We start from the raw sequence: 15,033 nt of genomic DNA, 5'->3' as shown, positions 1-15,033 counted from the left end.
CAGATCTGGGCTGGGGTGAGGTTGCTGCAATGGACTCAGTGGCAAATCTCACAGCTTGTCACTGCGGAATCAAACTGACGTGGGCTTGCTGTTGTTCACAAATTTTTCATGCTTTCACACCCCGGGAAAGCTCCCAGCAGCCCTTTCAGCACTGACTCTGTCAGGATGGGAACACCACACCAGTTTGCACTTCATGTTGGCACCTAGAGGGGAAGAAATGTGACTTCTTCTTCTTTGTGTCAACAAAAGAGAGGGAAGCAGGAAGCACCCTGAATGCACCTGGTTTGGGCTCATGCTGGGCTGAATTCCCAAGCTGTTTATTCTTTCAGAGCATGACCAGCACTGAAGGGATGGGTAACAGCTAACCACAGCACAGCAGTATTCTCCACGTGCACTTCTGCAAGCTTCTCAGGAAGAAAGAAACCGCTGGGATCAGAGTGCTGAGGCTGCTTTTCCTTTGTTTGACATTTGCTGGTAACTATCCATCAATTTACTAGAGATACATCATCGTTCTGCTGACCTGCTTCCCTCCACTCACACTGCTCAGATGAATAATAATTTGCTGCAAAGCAATTTAGAAAATAAATGCTGACAGGCTGAGGGTATACTTAGCCTAGGTGAGATTTTGTTCTATTTCTACTTTTTCAATGAGTTTTGCTGGATTAGAATTCTAAAAATGTCTCCAAAAGGAAACTGCTTTTGTGGAAATTCAGAACTGTCACTATAAGACACAAAACAACACAATGCACATACACTGCTGTTTTTAAGGTGAAAAAGGGGGAGTTTATTTTCTCACTTAAACATTTGTACATTTCTAAAAGTGACAGTGGGTGAAAGTGCTACCTCTCCAATGACACTGGACAAACTAACAGTTTATTAAATTTCTCTTTTTTTTATAAAAGAATGCAAAACAATCAGTTATTTACACAAAGTGTGTGATAAAGTTTGTTGCAAGAATGTAAACATCAGAAAGTTTAGAAAATCTTTAAAAAATAGAGCAACACAGTGCCTTCAAGGCCCATGCTGGACAACAGCAATTACAAAGAGATTGGGGAATGTTTATCACACTTTGAGTAGTGGGGTGTCTTGAAGGCCTTTCTCTAGAAAGCTGCTTTCCATATCCATGAGCAAGTCACAGCTCAGACATAAAGCTTGTAGACAACACCTTTGCATTTGGTGTCACTTCTGCCACTTAAAAGCTCAGGTAAGTCTTTCCATCTTATGAATACTGATTAGTTCAGCATTGCTGCCTCTTTTTTATTTTTATCCTCCTGAGGAAACTTGAAAACACAAGAATTATTCACACCTCAAGAGCAGGGGACAGAGCAAGATCCTTACCATGAAAACTTTGTCAGAGTGTCCAGTTTATGCAGGCACACAAATACTCATTACACAGAGAATATTAATCCACAGAAGAGGTGTACAAGGCCAAGGAAGGTCTGTTCTGGATGGACGTGTGACTGTAGCTTTCTCCTACTGTTTTACTCATAATCCAGCTGAATCCAAAACACAACAGTAAATCACAGGAAGGAATCACAGCAGAGTGCCAGCAATGTTCATAGAGAGTAAAAATACATGTTAGGATACATCAGACAAAAAGCCCAGACATTTCTCACTTCAGAGCAATGTGCCCTCCCTCTCAGCAGGCAGCAGATGCTGAGAAACCAGAAACAGCCAAACCAAATGCAGGAGTCCAAGCTGCACTGCCAGCCTGGGACTTGGGAATGCAGACAGACCAGGAGTCTGCTTTCTCCAGCTATGCCCTGCTTTGAAAATATTTTGGGACAAGCAGCCCCTTCCACTGAGGTCAGGTTCAGTGCTGCTCCTTCCATTTACCTTGGCACATCACTCTGACAACCACTCCCAGAAGAACACAGCAAACTGAGAGCAAGGAATTAGCTAGATAAAATCTTTGAATGTAGTTTAAAGGTAAAATAAGGAGAAGACAACCAGCTCTCCCTGGACTGCCCCTACATGGTTTGAGTTCAGTGTTATTGAAGCTGGAAGGTCTGAGAATTGCAAGGGTTTGTCTTTCTGGGTGTATAAATTCTCTCAATGGTTTCCTTGAAGGAAAGACAAACGTGACAAACATCCCTACAGCCAGGAAGCCTGAGAGCTGTTGTCACCCCCTCCACGAGATTAGATCCAGCTGTACCAGGTTTCCATTTCCCAAGGTATAATTTTTCAGTAGTAGTCATCATTTGGTTTGTTCGCTGTTTTTTGTTTTTAGCAGACAAATTTGTAAATAAATGCAGTCTTGCTCTGGGGAAGGCTGTTTGTTCTTTCTTGTAAGTGAGTCTGAAAGATCTTTCATTCAGTGTTATGAAGTATGAACATATATTGCTTTCTATTGAAGGAAAATAAGAGCTTGGATTCAATTTCACCAGACAGCTGGGGAAGGCAATTTCAATATTAAACATTGCCTCTTTATTTAATACTGCTGGTTTTAAACTCATAAGAGAACATCAGGAAAAATAAAATATGTGTATGTGGAGTTTTCATCCCCGAGTGACCACAGCCTAATCTTTGTCATTTTCATCCTCCACTGTGCCAAAGAAGCCTTGCAGCTCTTCTCCCTTTTTTGTCACTCAGCAGTCTTTTGAACAACCCTCAGCAGAGCTTTGCAGCTTAGCGAACCATCTCAGATCTGCAGAAATCCAATCAAATCAATGCTGGAATTTGGGATGTAGAATAGAGCTGTGAGTGAGGAAATCAGAGATTTTCCTTTCTTGACCACAGGCAACCCATTCTGGGATGTAACATGCCTGGTGACAGAACCACTGGTCCCCTTGTCTCAGAATTCTTAGTGGTGTAGAATATGTTTTCAGCCATTTTCCTCCCAAATTTCTCAAATCCAACATTATTTCTTGACTTTATGTAAATAAATCCATCAGGAATCAATTGACATTAATATTTCATACATCAGTCATTTTATTTAATATAAATCTAGGTAAAGTATGAGAGGAGTTTAAACAAACTATTACACATTCCTTCTTCGTCTCCAGGCCAGTCCTTCGTGGTTTTCTGGGGGGTTTCTTTGGGTTTTTTTTGTTTGTTTTGTTGTTGTTGTTGTTGTGGGTTTTTTGGTGTGGGTTTTTTTTTTTTTTTGTGGTTTTTTTTTGTGTTTTTTTTTTTTTGTTTTTTTTTTGTTTTTTTTTTTTTTGTTGTTGTTTTGGGTTTTTTTTTTTCTGTGGCTGGCACGGGCGCTCTTTATCTATTGCAAAATTCATTGTAATTGGAGTTCTTTAAGATTTTTTTGCATTTCTAAGGGGAATTACTTCTTTACAGAGGAAGGGTTTCTCCATAGTGGGATTCATACCATAATTAGACAAAATGATGGGCTAAGTCCCAGTGGAAAAAATGCACTGTAATTGGTGTTCATTTTTGTTACATAAACCCATGGAGATCATGCTGGCTCCTCCTCTTGCAGCCACTTCTGAAGCACAGAGTTCAATTTAAAACTGATGTACCATTATTATCTAGAACCCACAAATATCTTCAAAACTTTCATCTGAGTATAATGTGAACCTTCTTCCTCTGAGCAAAATAAAACTTAAGATCAGTTTAAGGCATCTGCTTTGCTTAATCTCAGAAGCCACAGATTATAACCAGCTTTGCTTTGTGTTTTTTCAGGCATCCTCGAAGTCACAACACGAACACCTGGCATGGCATAAATGATATTTCTATGTCAAAGTAAGGCACACAGAAGAATTTCTTCCAGCCTGTACAGCACCTGGGACAAAACAATAGCTGGTGACAATCACAGAACAAAGGCACCAACCCCTAAGAACAGATCTTACTGAGTGCAAACAAGATGTGGCCAGATTTTGTGGAAGATAAAAATACTTAAATGTGTTTATTGCATCTAACAAATCATTATTGAGGATAGTTGTTATTAAGAATTAACCAAATATTTGTAAGTAGTTTTTAAGTGAAAAATACCAGTCTCACATTTTTTTTGCTATTACCTTGCTGATTTCAGAAAACAGAGGATGTTCACAATTAAGCCAAGTCACATCAACCCCAAATGTATTTTTACAGAGGAACAAACCATGCTCTGTGTACATGCAACTCCTCCAGCTAATTAGCACCTTGGGGTAGGTTGTTCATAAACAGAAAACAGTAAGGGACCACTACATCCCAGCAGTGCCTTGTGTAATACCAGTCTCAGAATCAATGAAGATTTCACCTGAATCCTCACCAAGTTACTGCCTCAAAATAAAAAATAAAACTCCAGGTTCAAAGAAACCAAAGGGAATGATTTTGCCTATGATGACAGAGATCTAAGGCCCTGGAGGGACATGGGACACTCCTTCAGAACACATTTCCTTTTGATCTTAGGCATGAATCATTTCTTTAATATCAAGCTCATTACCTTTGGAAAAATTAATTTATTTTACTAGTTATGCCACAAGTGTCAACATATAAGTGTGGGTGCTGCCAGGCAATTCCATCCTTTTGATAAGGGACAGAAAAGGAACATAATTTGCTTCATGGCAAAGGCATTGGGTCAAGTTCAGCACTGTCTGACTGCTGGTGGCACAGCAGCCTGCAAGGGTCCCCAGGCCAATTTCTGGTGGCCAGCTGCCCACACCCACACTGAAACCTCAGAGCCATCACCAAAAGGATCAAACATGGACCATGAGTGGGAAAAATTTTTCAGCTTTAATAGTTCCACCTTCCAAGCCAGGCACATAAAGCTGAGCTGTCTGTACATCTGCCATGCTTCACCCCACTTCTGAGAGATTTAGGGCTTCAGCCATCAGCCCAATCTGTGATACACTTAGAAATCAAAAAACAAAACCAAGGCCCTTCTTTTGGATGGATTTAACCATGAATCACCATTTTAAGATTTTAAGATTTTAAATTAATCACCATTTTAAGGCACAGGAAATGTTGGTACACAAAGCCTCGTTTAATGAACACAAACATTCAGCAGCTGAACAGCTCTTGGTTTCAGCAGGGAAAGAGGAAAAGGAAAGAAGGAAAAGGAAAAGGAAAAAGGAAAAAGGAAAAAGGAAAAGGAAAAGGAAAAGGAAAAGGAAAAGGAAAAGGAAAAGGAAAAGGAAAAGGAAAAGGAAAAGGAAAAAGGAAAAAGGAAAAGGAAAAGGAAAAAGGAAAAGGAAAAGGAAAAGGAAAAGGAAAAGGAAAAGGAAAAGGAAAAGGAAAAGGAAAAGGAAAAGGAAAAGGAAAAGGAAAAAGGAAAAAGGAAAAGGAAAAGGAAAATGAAAAAGGAAAAGGAAAAGGAAAAGGAAAAGGAAAAGGAAAAGGAAAAGGAAAAGGAAAAGGAAAAGGAAAAGGAAAAGGAAAAGGAAAAGGAAAAGGAAAAGGAAAATTATCATGGATTAAGTACAGGTGGCCACGCATAAGTGTGCTAAAGGGTGAAGCAAACAGGACTAATTTGAGTGCAGAAGATTTCTCTAGAGGCAAGATAATGAAAAATATTTTTGTTTTGACTTTAGTGCATGCAGTAATAATGGCTCTCCCAATTGTAACACCAAGCTCTGATTTAGATCTAAGCTAGTTCAGTCACACCTGGGATGAATCTGGTCCAATATCTCCCAGCAAGTTGTAGAATGATGATTTATTTTAAACAGCTTAATGTTATCCTGGAATTATGACACAAGAAATCCTAAAAGAAGATTCACCTAAATAGCAGATACCTAAATAAGAGGATTTATTTGTAAAGTACACATGCACACACACTCAAAACTGTTTTCCAGGCATAAATATGACTTTATCTCTCTTACATGTCTCTCCGCATATATCTTTAGAACATTAAAAAATAAGAGCCACAATTTTTCATCTTTGTGAAATTCACTGCATACCATTAACCTCCTGGTTTGCCTCTGCATAAAACATTTCTAGCATTTCTGGTGATAAAAACAAGGCCATAAACAGGAAATGCATGCAAAAACGTTTCTGGTATTGATTCTTCTCAGTATATGCTGTATATCATACACACAAAAAAAACCTGGTGGCCCAGAGCTATTAAAGAATCTCCAAATTGAGCTCAGTGGTTTTGCTGAGTACCTTGTGGCTGCTGTGATCCCTAATGCCTGATGGAAACTAGACTGCTTGTAAATAATGAGCTATCATCTTGTTAGCACAAACAAACAGCAGAGAGAAATGAATCATGACTGACACTGCTTTTAGCACCCCTGCTGCTGTTGCAAAGCAGCAGGGGATGATGCAGAGGGCACAGACCCTCTGAACACAACTGGCTGCAAACAGGCAGGCTCAGTCCATGAAACATCACTGGATTCTCAGACCTTGAGCAGATCTGTGTTGGCTGTGGCTGGGAAGTGAGCCTCAAACGCTTTCACTGTTTCCCTTTGGTTCTGAGAGGCAGCTTGGTGATTAAAAGCAGGCTTTGCAAATGGGAAGATGTTAACGCTGTGCAGGAAAGATGGAGCAAAATGGAGCCTGCAGGCTGGGTGCCCTCACTGCAGCGAAGGCAGGCAGCCCTCTCCTGGTGTAAACACACTGCTCACGTCTGCCCAACAGCCCTTTGCTGTTCTGGCAGAATCACAGCAGCTTTTCATTCATTGTAGGGCATTTTCAGCAAGTCTGCATATTTCCAAAATCCATTTACTTCATCAGTGGGCTGACTTAGGAGTCCCTGGATACTTCTGGAGAACAATTCAAACTGTCTACATAGACTGCTGCTGTCTCAAGCCAGCTTCTGGAGAACAGCAGGCAAATGGACAGAAGTGAAATTTAGTCTGAGTTCGCACTGGATTCACCTCCTTGCCCATTTTTATGCTGTGTGACAAATAGAGATATTCGTATGCACTTGGATAATTGAGACTGTCTGGGAAAAGGAATTTGGCTCACTTGGAGTTCCCTCCTAAAGATCTAAAACTGTTGGTTTACTTGAGCTTAATATTCTAATTTCCTTTAAAAATGCACATCAAAAAGAATAATTGAAACATGAATTCCATCTCAGTGCTTGTAAAAATGCATGCAAGGCACCTCAGGATTTGATTATATTTGCACCAGCACAAGCTGCCCTGAGAGAACAAAGCTCAATTGATTTCAGGGAGTCTGATTTGCCTGGATGGGAATGAATTTTTAATAGATTTGGTTGTCAGAGGGATTATGCAGGAATATGAAGCGGCAGGGTGCTGCTGTGGAGGTGTGTGCTGGTGGCCAGCAGGCAGGAATGGTGGCCAGTGTTTTCACAGACAGCAAGGAGCAGGATCCCAGGGCAGCTGAGGGGACCAGTTGCCAGGAGACACCACAACACCGAGTCCTCCTTGCAACAGACCTGACTCCCTCCTTGCTCTGCACACTGGCCTGGTTTGCCACCACTCTTCAAATTATTTCCTTTAATCTCCCAAAAGCCCAAACGCTACTGAGAATTGCCAGCTTTGAGAAATTTCATTTATTTGATACGAAGCCCATTTTCTGGTTCTTTAGGCGAGCATTTCATTTATGACAGAAAACTAGCAGAGACCTTGAGCATCAGTAAGGATCCAGCTCCAGGTACCAATCAGCCCAGCCACAGTCCTGTAACAGAGATTGAAGCATGTGCTGTATCCCAGGGATGCCCTCCTGCTTCATGGCAGAGCAAAGGCCAGCAGCACTTCACTTCCATAAATGAGTAAACACTCAGCTTCCTGAAGCTCAGGCCTCCATGGATCATTACATTGTTTAAATAGGGAGCAAAACAGGAGTAACATACAGATACATAGTTATAGATCTCCAACAAATTTTGTTTGTGTCCTGAGAGTCACTGAGTGGTTTTCTGTCTCCTCTTCAGAAACATAAAGCCTTGAAAACTATGATTCCATAATTCTAGAACCAGGGGCTTCAAGGCACCACAAAATGTGGCAAAATTCAGAAAAATCCACAAGAGCTGTCAGATGGTGGACACTCATTCTGGCTGAGCCACAGCCTCCTGTTCCATCCACCCATGAGATGTTCAGTCAGAGGAGTTCCTCCCCGTGCTTTGGTGTCTGTCTTCTGCCATCAGCCCTGAGGAGGAGGTGATCCAACATCTCCCTGTCTCCAGTCAGCCTGAGCCTTTGTGTCAATCCAGCTGCTAAATAACAACCCCACAAAGACACAATTCAAAGGATGTAGAAATGTGATGAAATATTTCAAATTGACATTTGCCTGACAAATGCTACTCTGTTATTTTCCCAGGCCAAGCATCTCTGAATCACAGTAATATGAAGGAATTATTCCCCAAAAGATCCTCCATCTGATTTTTAAAGCTCCCTACAGTAACAAAAATATCAACCCTCAAAGGTACAGCACTATATCTCAATGTGAGAGGAAAAGGAAGCAAATATTTTTTCAGTTCAAATTTATATAAAGCAAATCAGAAAGAGAAGTAAGACTACCTTTACTCTTTCTGCACATTTATAAACATAGAAAAACCATAAATTTAGTGTGGAGAAGTCTAATTGCTCTCCTGTGCTTCATGTCATCCACTGCAGCATTATATCACAAGCCATATGGAGAATCAATCTGTGCACAAAATACAAGGGAAAGGAAAGTCAATAACTAGCCAGTCATTGGCTTTATTTCCTTCAAAGAAAATCAAAGTTTGTAGACTCATACAGGTTTCCTGCCTTCCTGTTGGTGTGTATTTTTTAATGATTCATTATTTGATACATGTGCTCCATGCATTTCAAGGGTCATCTGAGTTTTTTCTCCACAGTTGTGGGTCAGCCTTTAGACTTCAAGAGCAAACTAAGGCAGGGTGGATTTTTCAGAAACAAAGATGTGAGCTGACTAGTTTATTTTCATTCACTTTCTTACCCCTGAATAATATAATTATAGAGCTTTCTGGGCAAATTGTGGCAAGCTGAACTGAATACAAAGCGACAGTGCTCAGAACTGAGCCACCCAGAAACATTTCAAACACCAGCTCAGGAGAAAAGGGGAGGGATATGTCATTCCTCCCTCAACAAAAACCAGCTTGCACTCATGACATCTTCACTTTCTTGCCCAGATGTTGTCACAGGAAGAAAATATGAGAATACAAATTATGCCCTATAAAACACAGATGGGAGCAAGCTCTCACGAGAATCTATTTTCCATTTCAGCCCTGTCCTAGCCCCTCCCTGGGGCCCAGGGCCATGTTATGTCAGATGGAGCCCCTAGTTCTGGACTGTTCTGATAATACCACACACATACAGACTGGAGAGAGACAATTGGCACTGCAAAGAGAGACTGGCCAGCCCAAGCAGGGCTAGGTTCACACAAGGTTTGCCCCAAAGCTATGGGCGCTCAGCTGTCTGAGCCACAGGGCTCAGAGAACGTGCCTGCAGCTTTGGCAACAAAAGGGTGGATGGAGATGCAATCCCCCAGTGTCTAAAACAGACTAAATCTAATGTACCACAGCTCTCCCTTGTGCTGGTAGTGCTGCTTGTGCAGCCCAGTGAGCTGATCTAACTGCAAACAAGTCACTGCCAGGTCAGTTCTGTGACCACTGTGTGGTTTATCACAGAGGCAGCAATGAAACGATACAGAGCACCAAGCCTGGATTACATGACCTCTACCTGCCTCAAAACTGCACAGGCTCAGCTCCAAGCACCTCATTTTGAGAGTGATCTGTAGTTCTCACAGACCTCAGCATAAGCACTCATGGGCAAAATTCTGCTTATGCCCTACACAACTTCTAATTAAAACAGCAGGTACAAATTAGCATGAAATTGAGTCCCTTAATGGATGGTTTTCCCTTTTCTCTTCCATTTAAAATCACCCTAACAAGCCTGATTCAATGTGCAAGTGGAATGTATCCTCCAGTGAAAATTCAAATTTTAGTCACTGCAATTTTACATGTGAATATTTTTTCTTCTAACCCCTATACAGCATGAAGCTGGAAGTGCTAGCTGCAGCTAGCAGAGGACACTAACTTCTAGTGACACACAGGGCAAAAAACAACCAAACCCCCTAACATTTAATTATCCTGTTCTTTACCAGGTGCTGAACCTCCAATACCTGAAAAATTTAGCATTTTCCTTTTCATCCCCAATCCACCTTCTTCTCCCACAGCTATCAGGGCCCTGACTGCACTAATTGTGTGACCAGTCTCAGCTGGGGCTTCAACTCACTCTCTTGGACAGGGACTTTATTGACCCTTGGGGTTTAAATAGAACCATAGAATGGTTTGGGTTTGTAGGAACCTTAAGTTCACCCAGTTTTAACTCTGCCATGGTCAGGGACACCTTCCTGTTCCAAGCCCCAGCCTGGCCTTGGATGCTTCCAGGAATCCAGGGGCAGCCACTGCTTCTCTGGGCACCCGTGCCAGGGCCTCACCACTCTCACAGGGAAGAATTAATTCTCAATATCCAGTCTAAATCTGCCCTTTTTCAGTTTAAAGCCATTTTCCTGTGTCCTGTCACTCCAGGCCCTCGTCCAAAGTCCCTCTCCAGCTTTCTCTTGGAGCCCCTTTAAGCACTGGAAGGGATTCCAAGGTGTCCCTGGAGCCTTCTCTTCTCCAGGCTGAACACTGAGCTCTCCCAGCAGAGATGTTCCAGCCCCTGAGCCTCTTTGTGGCCTTCCTCTTACCCTACCTAACCATGTCCTTCTCCTGCTGGGATGACAGAGGTGACTCATGGGTGTCTTTGCTGCTAACTCTGTTCCTGAACTGCTGATTGGGTTTCCTGGGCTGACATTGTATCCATATCCCTGCTGGATGGTCATTGGACCATGTCCTGTCGGTGAGGTCTTCACCTGGCTGGTGTTGTGGCCACTCTCAGCTCCCAAATTCCTTTTCCTGAGGGACAACAGCAAGAGCTGGACGAGGCTGGGCAGAGCCACTAAGTACCTGTGCACTCAGGACACCAATAATGTTTTGTTCTCCAGCATTTTCCCCCCAGACAGTGTCTGCTGTCAGTAATACTTGCTTTAATCAAAAAATAAAAAAAACATTTCAGTGTGGCTCATTATGCTAAATGAAAACAACAGGGGGCTAATGAGCATTGTGAACAAGGTATTAACATGGCAATCAGAGGTTTCCACAAGAAGCTGCATCCCTCTTCCAACACCATGTATACACAACTGTGTATACAGTTGTGACATCATCTGTTGACTTTAATTCAGGGAATAAATAGATTTAGATGTCTAACTTTGGTTTATCTTCGTAGCAAATTATGCATTGTGTTGCACTTACTAATAAGAAACAAAACTGCCAGCTCAGTTTGGGCAACTCTTCAGGAGTCATTCTTACTCTTCAGTGAACACATTTAACACATCTAATATTCATAACTGTGTTAGCACATTTAATATTCATGATTTTGGAGTAGAAGTTAAAGTGTTACTCCCCCAATAAGTGTTGTGGGAGGCTTGGGCCAGTGTCAGCCTGTAAAGGGAAGGTGGCTGTGGCCCTGCTCTGGCAATGGCACTTCTGAACACACCCACACAGGCTGTCCGCGAGTTATGTACGTCTCCAATGCCGAAATAACACGTGGAGGCCAAATCTCTTTTTCAAATTTATTTTTTACCTCTTATCCTTTAAAGTCTAAAAGCCTGAAACAGCCTCTAAACGCTGCCGGACAGTGGGCTCGTTAAAGCGGCCACCATCGCTGCTGGTGCGGCACCGGGAGGGAGAACCCCACGGCGCAAGGGCACCGAAACGAGCGGACAAAAAAACAACCGTGAAGAGAAGCCGCGGGAGTGGACAGGGAGGGACAGGGAGGGCCGGGCCCGTGAGGGAAGGAGGCGTTCCCGCCCGCCCCGTCCCTCCCCTCAGCCCGGCCGCCATTTCGGGAGCTGTGCGCGGGCGCGCGGCGCCCCCTGGCGGCCCCGCAGCCGGCCCGGCCCGTCCCGGCGGCCATGAAGTCCGTGTTCGTCACCGTGGGCACCACCAGCTTCGATGAGCTGATCGCCACAGCCCGCTCCCCGCCCGCGCTGCAGGTCAGCCGGCCGAGACACCAACACCGGCCCCGAGCCAGGCCGGGCCTGCCCTCCAGGGGCTGGCGCCTGCGCGCCGCGGGCTGCCCCGCCCTCCCTGCCGCGTCCCGGGGTGCCTGAGGGCGCCGGGGCCGTTCGGGGGTTCCCGGGGGAGAAGCGTAAAGTGTTGGTGGAGGAAGGGGAGGAACGGGGAGGGGGCGGCGGTACCGGGGCCGGGTAGTCGGGAGCTGGGCACATCCCTCACACACCTTCTGTATCCCCGCCTCATCCCCTTCATTCCACCCCTGTCATCCCTCCCTTCTTCTCCATCTCCCCACCATTCCCCACCATCCTCCCCATCCCCGTTATCGCCTCCATTCACCGGTGCCGTGCCCGCAGGCGCTGCAGAGCCGCGGCTACCAGAGGCTGGTGCTGCAGGTGGGCCGGGGCTCGCTGCCGCAGCCCAGCAGCAGCCCAGCCGTGGCGGTGGAAGCGTTCCGGTTCAAGGAGTCGCTGGCTGAGGACCTGCAGAGCGCAGACCTGGTCATCAGCCACGCAGGTACAGCTGGGGCTGCGGCAGGTCCGTGGATGAAATCTCCCCGGCCTGGGGTGGGCTGGCTGAGAGTGCTGAGGTCCACACTAGAGTTGGGTTGTTCTAGAGGCTCCCCTGTTTCAGCAGCAAGTAGGGGGTTGTTTGATCTCTCACCATGTTTCTGTTTCTCTCGTAGGTGCTGGTAGCTGCCTGGAGACTCTAGAGAAAGGAAAACCACTAATAGTAGTAATAAATGACAAGCTGATGAACAACCATCAGCTTGAGCTGGCCAAACAGCTGCACAGAGATGGCTGTGTCCTGTACTGTAACTGCAGGTATGGAGCTGCTGGGGCTGTTCCTGCTGGGCAAGAGCATTCAGTCCATGTGACTGCACAGCTGAGAATGCAACAAGGAAATTTACATCCTTCTCTGTCATCTCCATCTGGATATTACATTTTCCAGAGTGAACAGACTAACACTAGGTAGAAATTTACCACATTTACCAAGCCTTTTTACCACGACCTCATCTAATTATGTTTCTCCATTTGAGGTAACATGTATTTAGATTAAAAAAATACTTGGATTCAGGGGATTAATAAAGCAGATATAGATATTATCTGGTTAGTAACTTGAAGTATCCCTGTCTTTCAAGTACTCATTCAGGTCCCACTTTTAACCAAACTTCCTGAATCCACCATACCCTCTGACAAGGAGTTTCACAGATCTACTGCCTGTCACTTCAGGAGAAAAACCCAAACTAAACAAACAAAAACACACAACAAAACCCCCACCCCACAACCAAACTACACATGAAAAAATCCCACCATCACCAAAACCCCTAGCTCCTTTTTTAAGAGTTCATCCTGACTCTTTTTGGGTTTATTTATTCTCCTGGTTTTGACTGTATCTTACTGTTTTCTCTTTACTTGTGATTAACTCCACTCTAAAAATATAAGATTACTTTTAAACTGAAGGCAGAAAACATGTAACTCCCATTACTTAGTCTGCATCTTGTTCCTTTGCTCTGCAAGCAGAGTTTCATATGTTTCAGAAGAGCTTTCTGAACAGACCAGGCCTGGCATTCATTTAAATTGAGCAAGTTTCTTAAACTCATTATCTTGGTGCTTCTGTCAGCTTTGGAATTTTTATTTCTTTGTGTTGGGCAGTGCCAAGCATTTGAGCTTTATTTTCAGCCTGATAATAGCAAGTAACAGATTGATGTAGCTGTTCTTTCTGGCTCTGTGATCAGGGGAGAACTCTGCCATGTGTTCAGTTAGGATGGATTTCCTCTTATGGTTTATGGAGCAGAGCTTCAGATCTTGTTCAGTCTCCCAGCATTGCAACCACAGAAGATTAAAAAGTTTCAAAGTTGAGTTTGTCTCAGAAAGCTGATGGAAGTGTGTTCTCAGCAATGCTGCCTACGAGCCAGTGCTGGCAGGGGCCTGCTGCTCTGGGCATTTTCTTCCTTTCCATACATATCCTTATTTAATATTTCCATGCTAAAGAATTACCTATAAGTGTATAGAAAGAAAACTGTGTTTAAAAATTTCCTATGGGATGGCTATTTCTTCTTTAATTTTTGCCTTTGGTCTGTTTTTACAGCACTCTTGTGGAGACGCTGCAGTCGATGGACTTGTCAGCTTTGAAACCTTTTCCTCCTGGACAGCCAGAAAAGTTTGCTTCATTCTTGGATAAAGTGTTTGGGTTGCAATAAACAAAAAAGAGAAATAAAAAAGTTGGAATAAAATGTCTCATCTCCTCTTAAGGTCTGCAAACACTCAAAGAAAATATCATTTAATATTAACTGATATTAAATGGCTTACAATTTAGTGTCAAACTCATTCAGCTTTCTGCATAAAAGAGAACAATGCCACTAAGGAGGGAGCAGACAGACATATTTCTATCACAAAAGCTGCACTGAGATGGTAATTCCACGGATGAGGACATGCCAAACTACTTCTTTACAGGCATGGCATATGCCTTGTGACCTCTTGACCTTTTTTGCCAAGTCCAGGTGTAAATAAATTGTCCTTGTTGATGTTCCTGTGATGTCCTGCAGATGCCTTCGGCTCTTGGTTCATGTGTTTACAGAATCACTGAAAAGAGAGCTTAAAAGTGAGCTATTTAAGGCTCAAAAGGGAAAAAGGCATGTGGTGCATCCAGGTGAAAACAGTTACAAGCTGCCAAACTGCTGCCCTTTGTTTGGGTGATTTACCCACAAAACATAGGACAGGAATGGGCTTGGCAATGCAATTGCTCCTTTTGCATGGTGTTACCCCATCATAACCCAGTGTTTCCTGTTTACATTATATGTAAGGAAGAAATTCTCCCCTGTGAGGGTGGGCAGGCCCTGGCACAGGTTCCCAGAGCAGCTGTGGCTGCCCCTGGATCCCTGGCAGTGCCCAAGGCCAGGCTGAACAGGGCTTGGAGCAGGGTGGAATGTTAGAAGGTGTCCCTGCCCATGGTAGGAGTGTTGAAACCAGATGAACTTTAGGGTTCCTGCAAACCCAAGCCTTTCTGGGATTCTTTGATGCTGATCAGAGCTTCCCATTCAGAGTATCGAATTTAACAATGATGTGTGACATCGATTTCATCAAGTAAATATTTTGAAAACCAAAGGGGGTTTAAACTTTAAAAATGTTCATGCATGT

The 15,033-nt window shown here is 43.7% G+C and overlaps 1 protein-coding gene across 4 annotated transcripts; it reads left to right on the top strand.

Annotated features, from left to right (window-relative positions):
• The first annotated feature begins 11,685 nt into the window (after positions 1-11,685).
• Positions 11,686-14,129, top strand: LOC106629296 (UDP-N-acetylglucosamine transferase subunit ALG13). 4 transcript variants are annotated; one of them, XM_074551539.1, is made up of 4 exons: positions 11,686-11,874; positions 12,250-12,409; positions 12,579-12,717; positions 13,985-14,129. In XM_074551539.1, the coding sequence occupies exons 1-4, from the start codon at positions 11,794-11,796 to the stop codon at positions 14,094-14,096; spliced, it is 492 nt and encodes a 163-aa protein (XP_074407640.1). In that variant the 5' UTR covers positions 11,686-11,793; the 3' UTR covers positions 14,097-14,129. The 4 variants fall into 4 exon arrangements, with proteins under 4 accessions (XP_074407640.1, XP_074407641.1, XP_074407643.1 ...); XM_074551542.1 differs by lacking the exon at positions 11,686-11,874 and adding an exon at positions 11,945-12,029; XM_074551541.1 differs by lacking the exon at positions 11,686-11,874 and adding an exon at positions 11,950-12,034.
• Positions 14,130-15,033: the final 904 nt, after the last annotated feature.

This window comes from Zonotrichia albicollis, chromosome 14, assembly GCF_047830755.1.
Source record: "Zonotrichia albicollis isolate bZonAlb1 chromosome 14, bZonAlb1.hap1, whole genome shotgun sequence".
NCBI classification, from domain to species: Eukaryota; Metazoa; Chordata; class Aves; order Passeriformes; family Passerellidae; genus Zonotrichia; species Zonotrichia albicollis.
Note: the sequence above shows the minus strand (reverse complement) of the source record. Positions and strands in the feature narration are given on the sequence as shown.

Bases quoted from the DNA above. Each gene is read 5' to 3' on its own strand.
- LOC106629296 (XM_074551539.1), top strand. From the start codon at position 11,794: ATGAAGTCCGTGTTCGTCACCGTGGGCACCACCAGCTTCGATGAGCTG. The intron at 11,875-12,249 runs GTCAGCCGGCCG...CCGTGCCCGCAG, and splicing joins GCTCCCCGCCCGCGCTGCAG to GCGCTGCAGAGCCGCGGCTA. The intron at 12,718-13,984 runs GTATGGAGCTGC...CTGTTTTTACAG, and splicing joins GTCCTGTACTGTAACTGCAG to CACTCTTGTGGAGACGCTGC.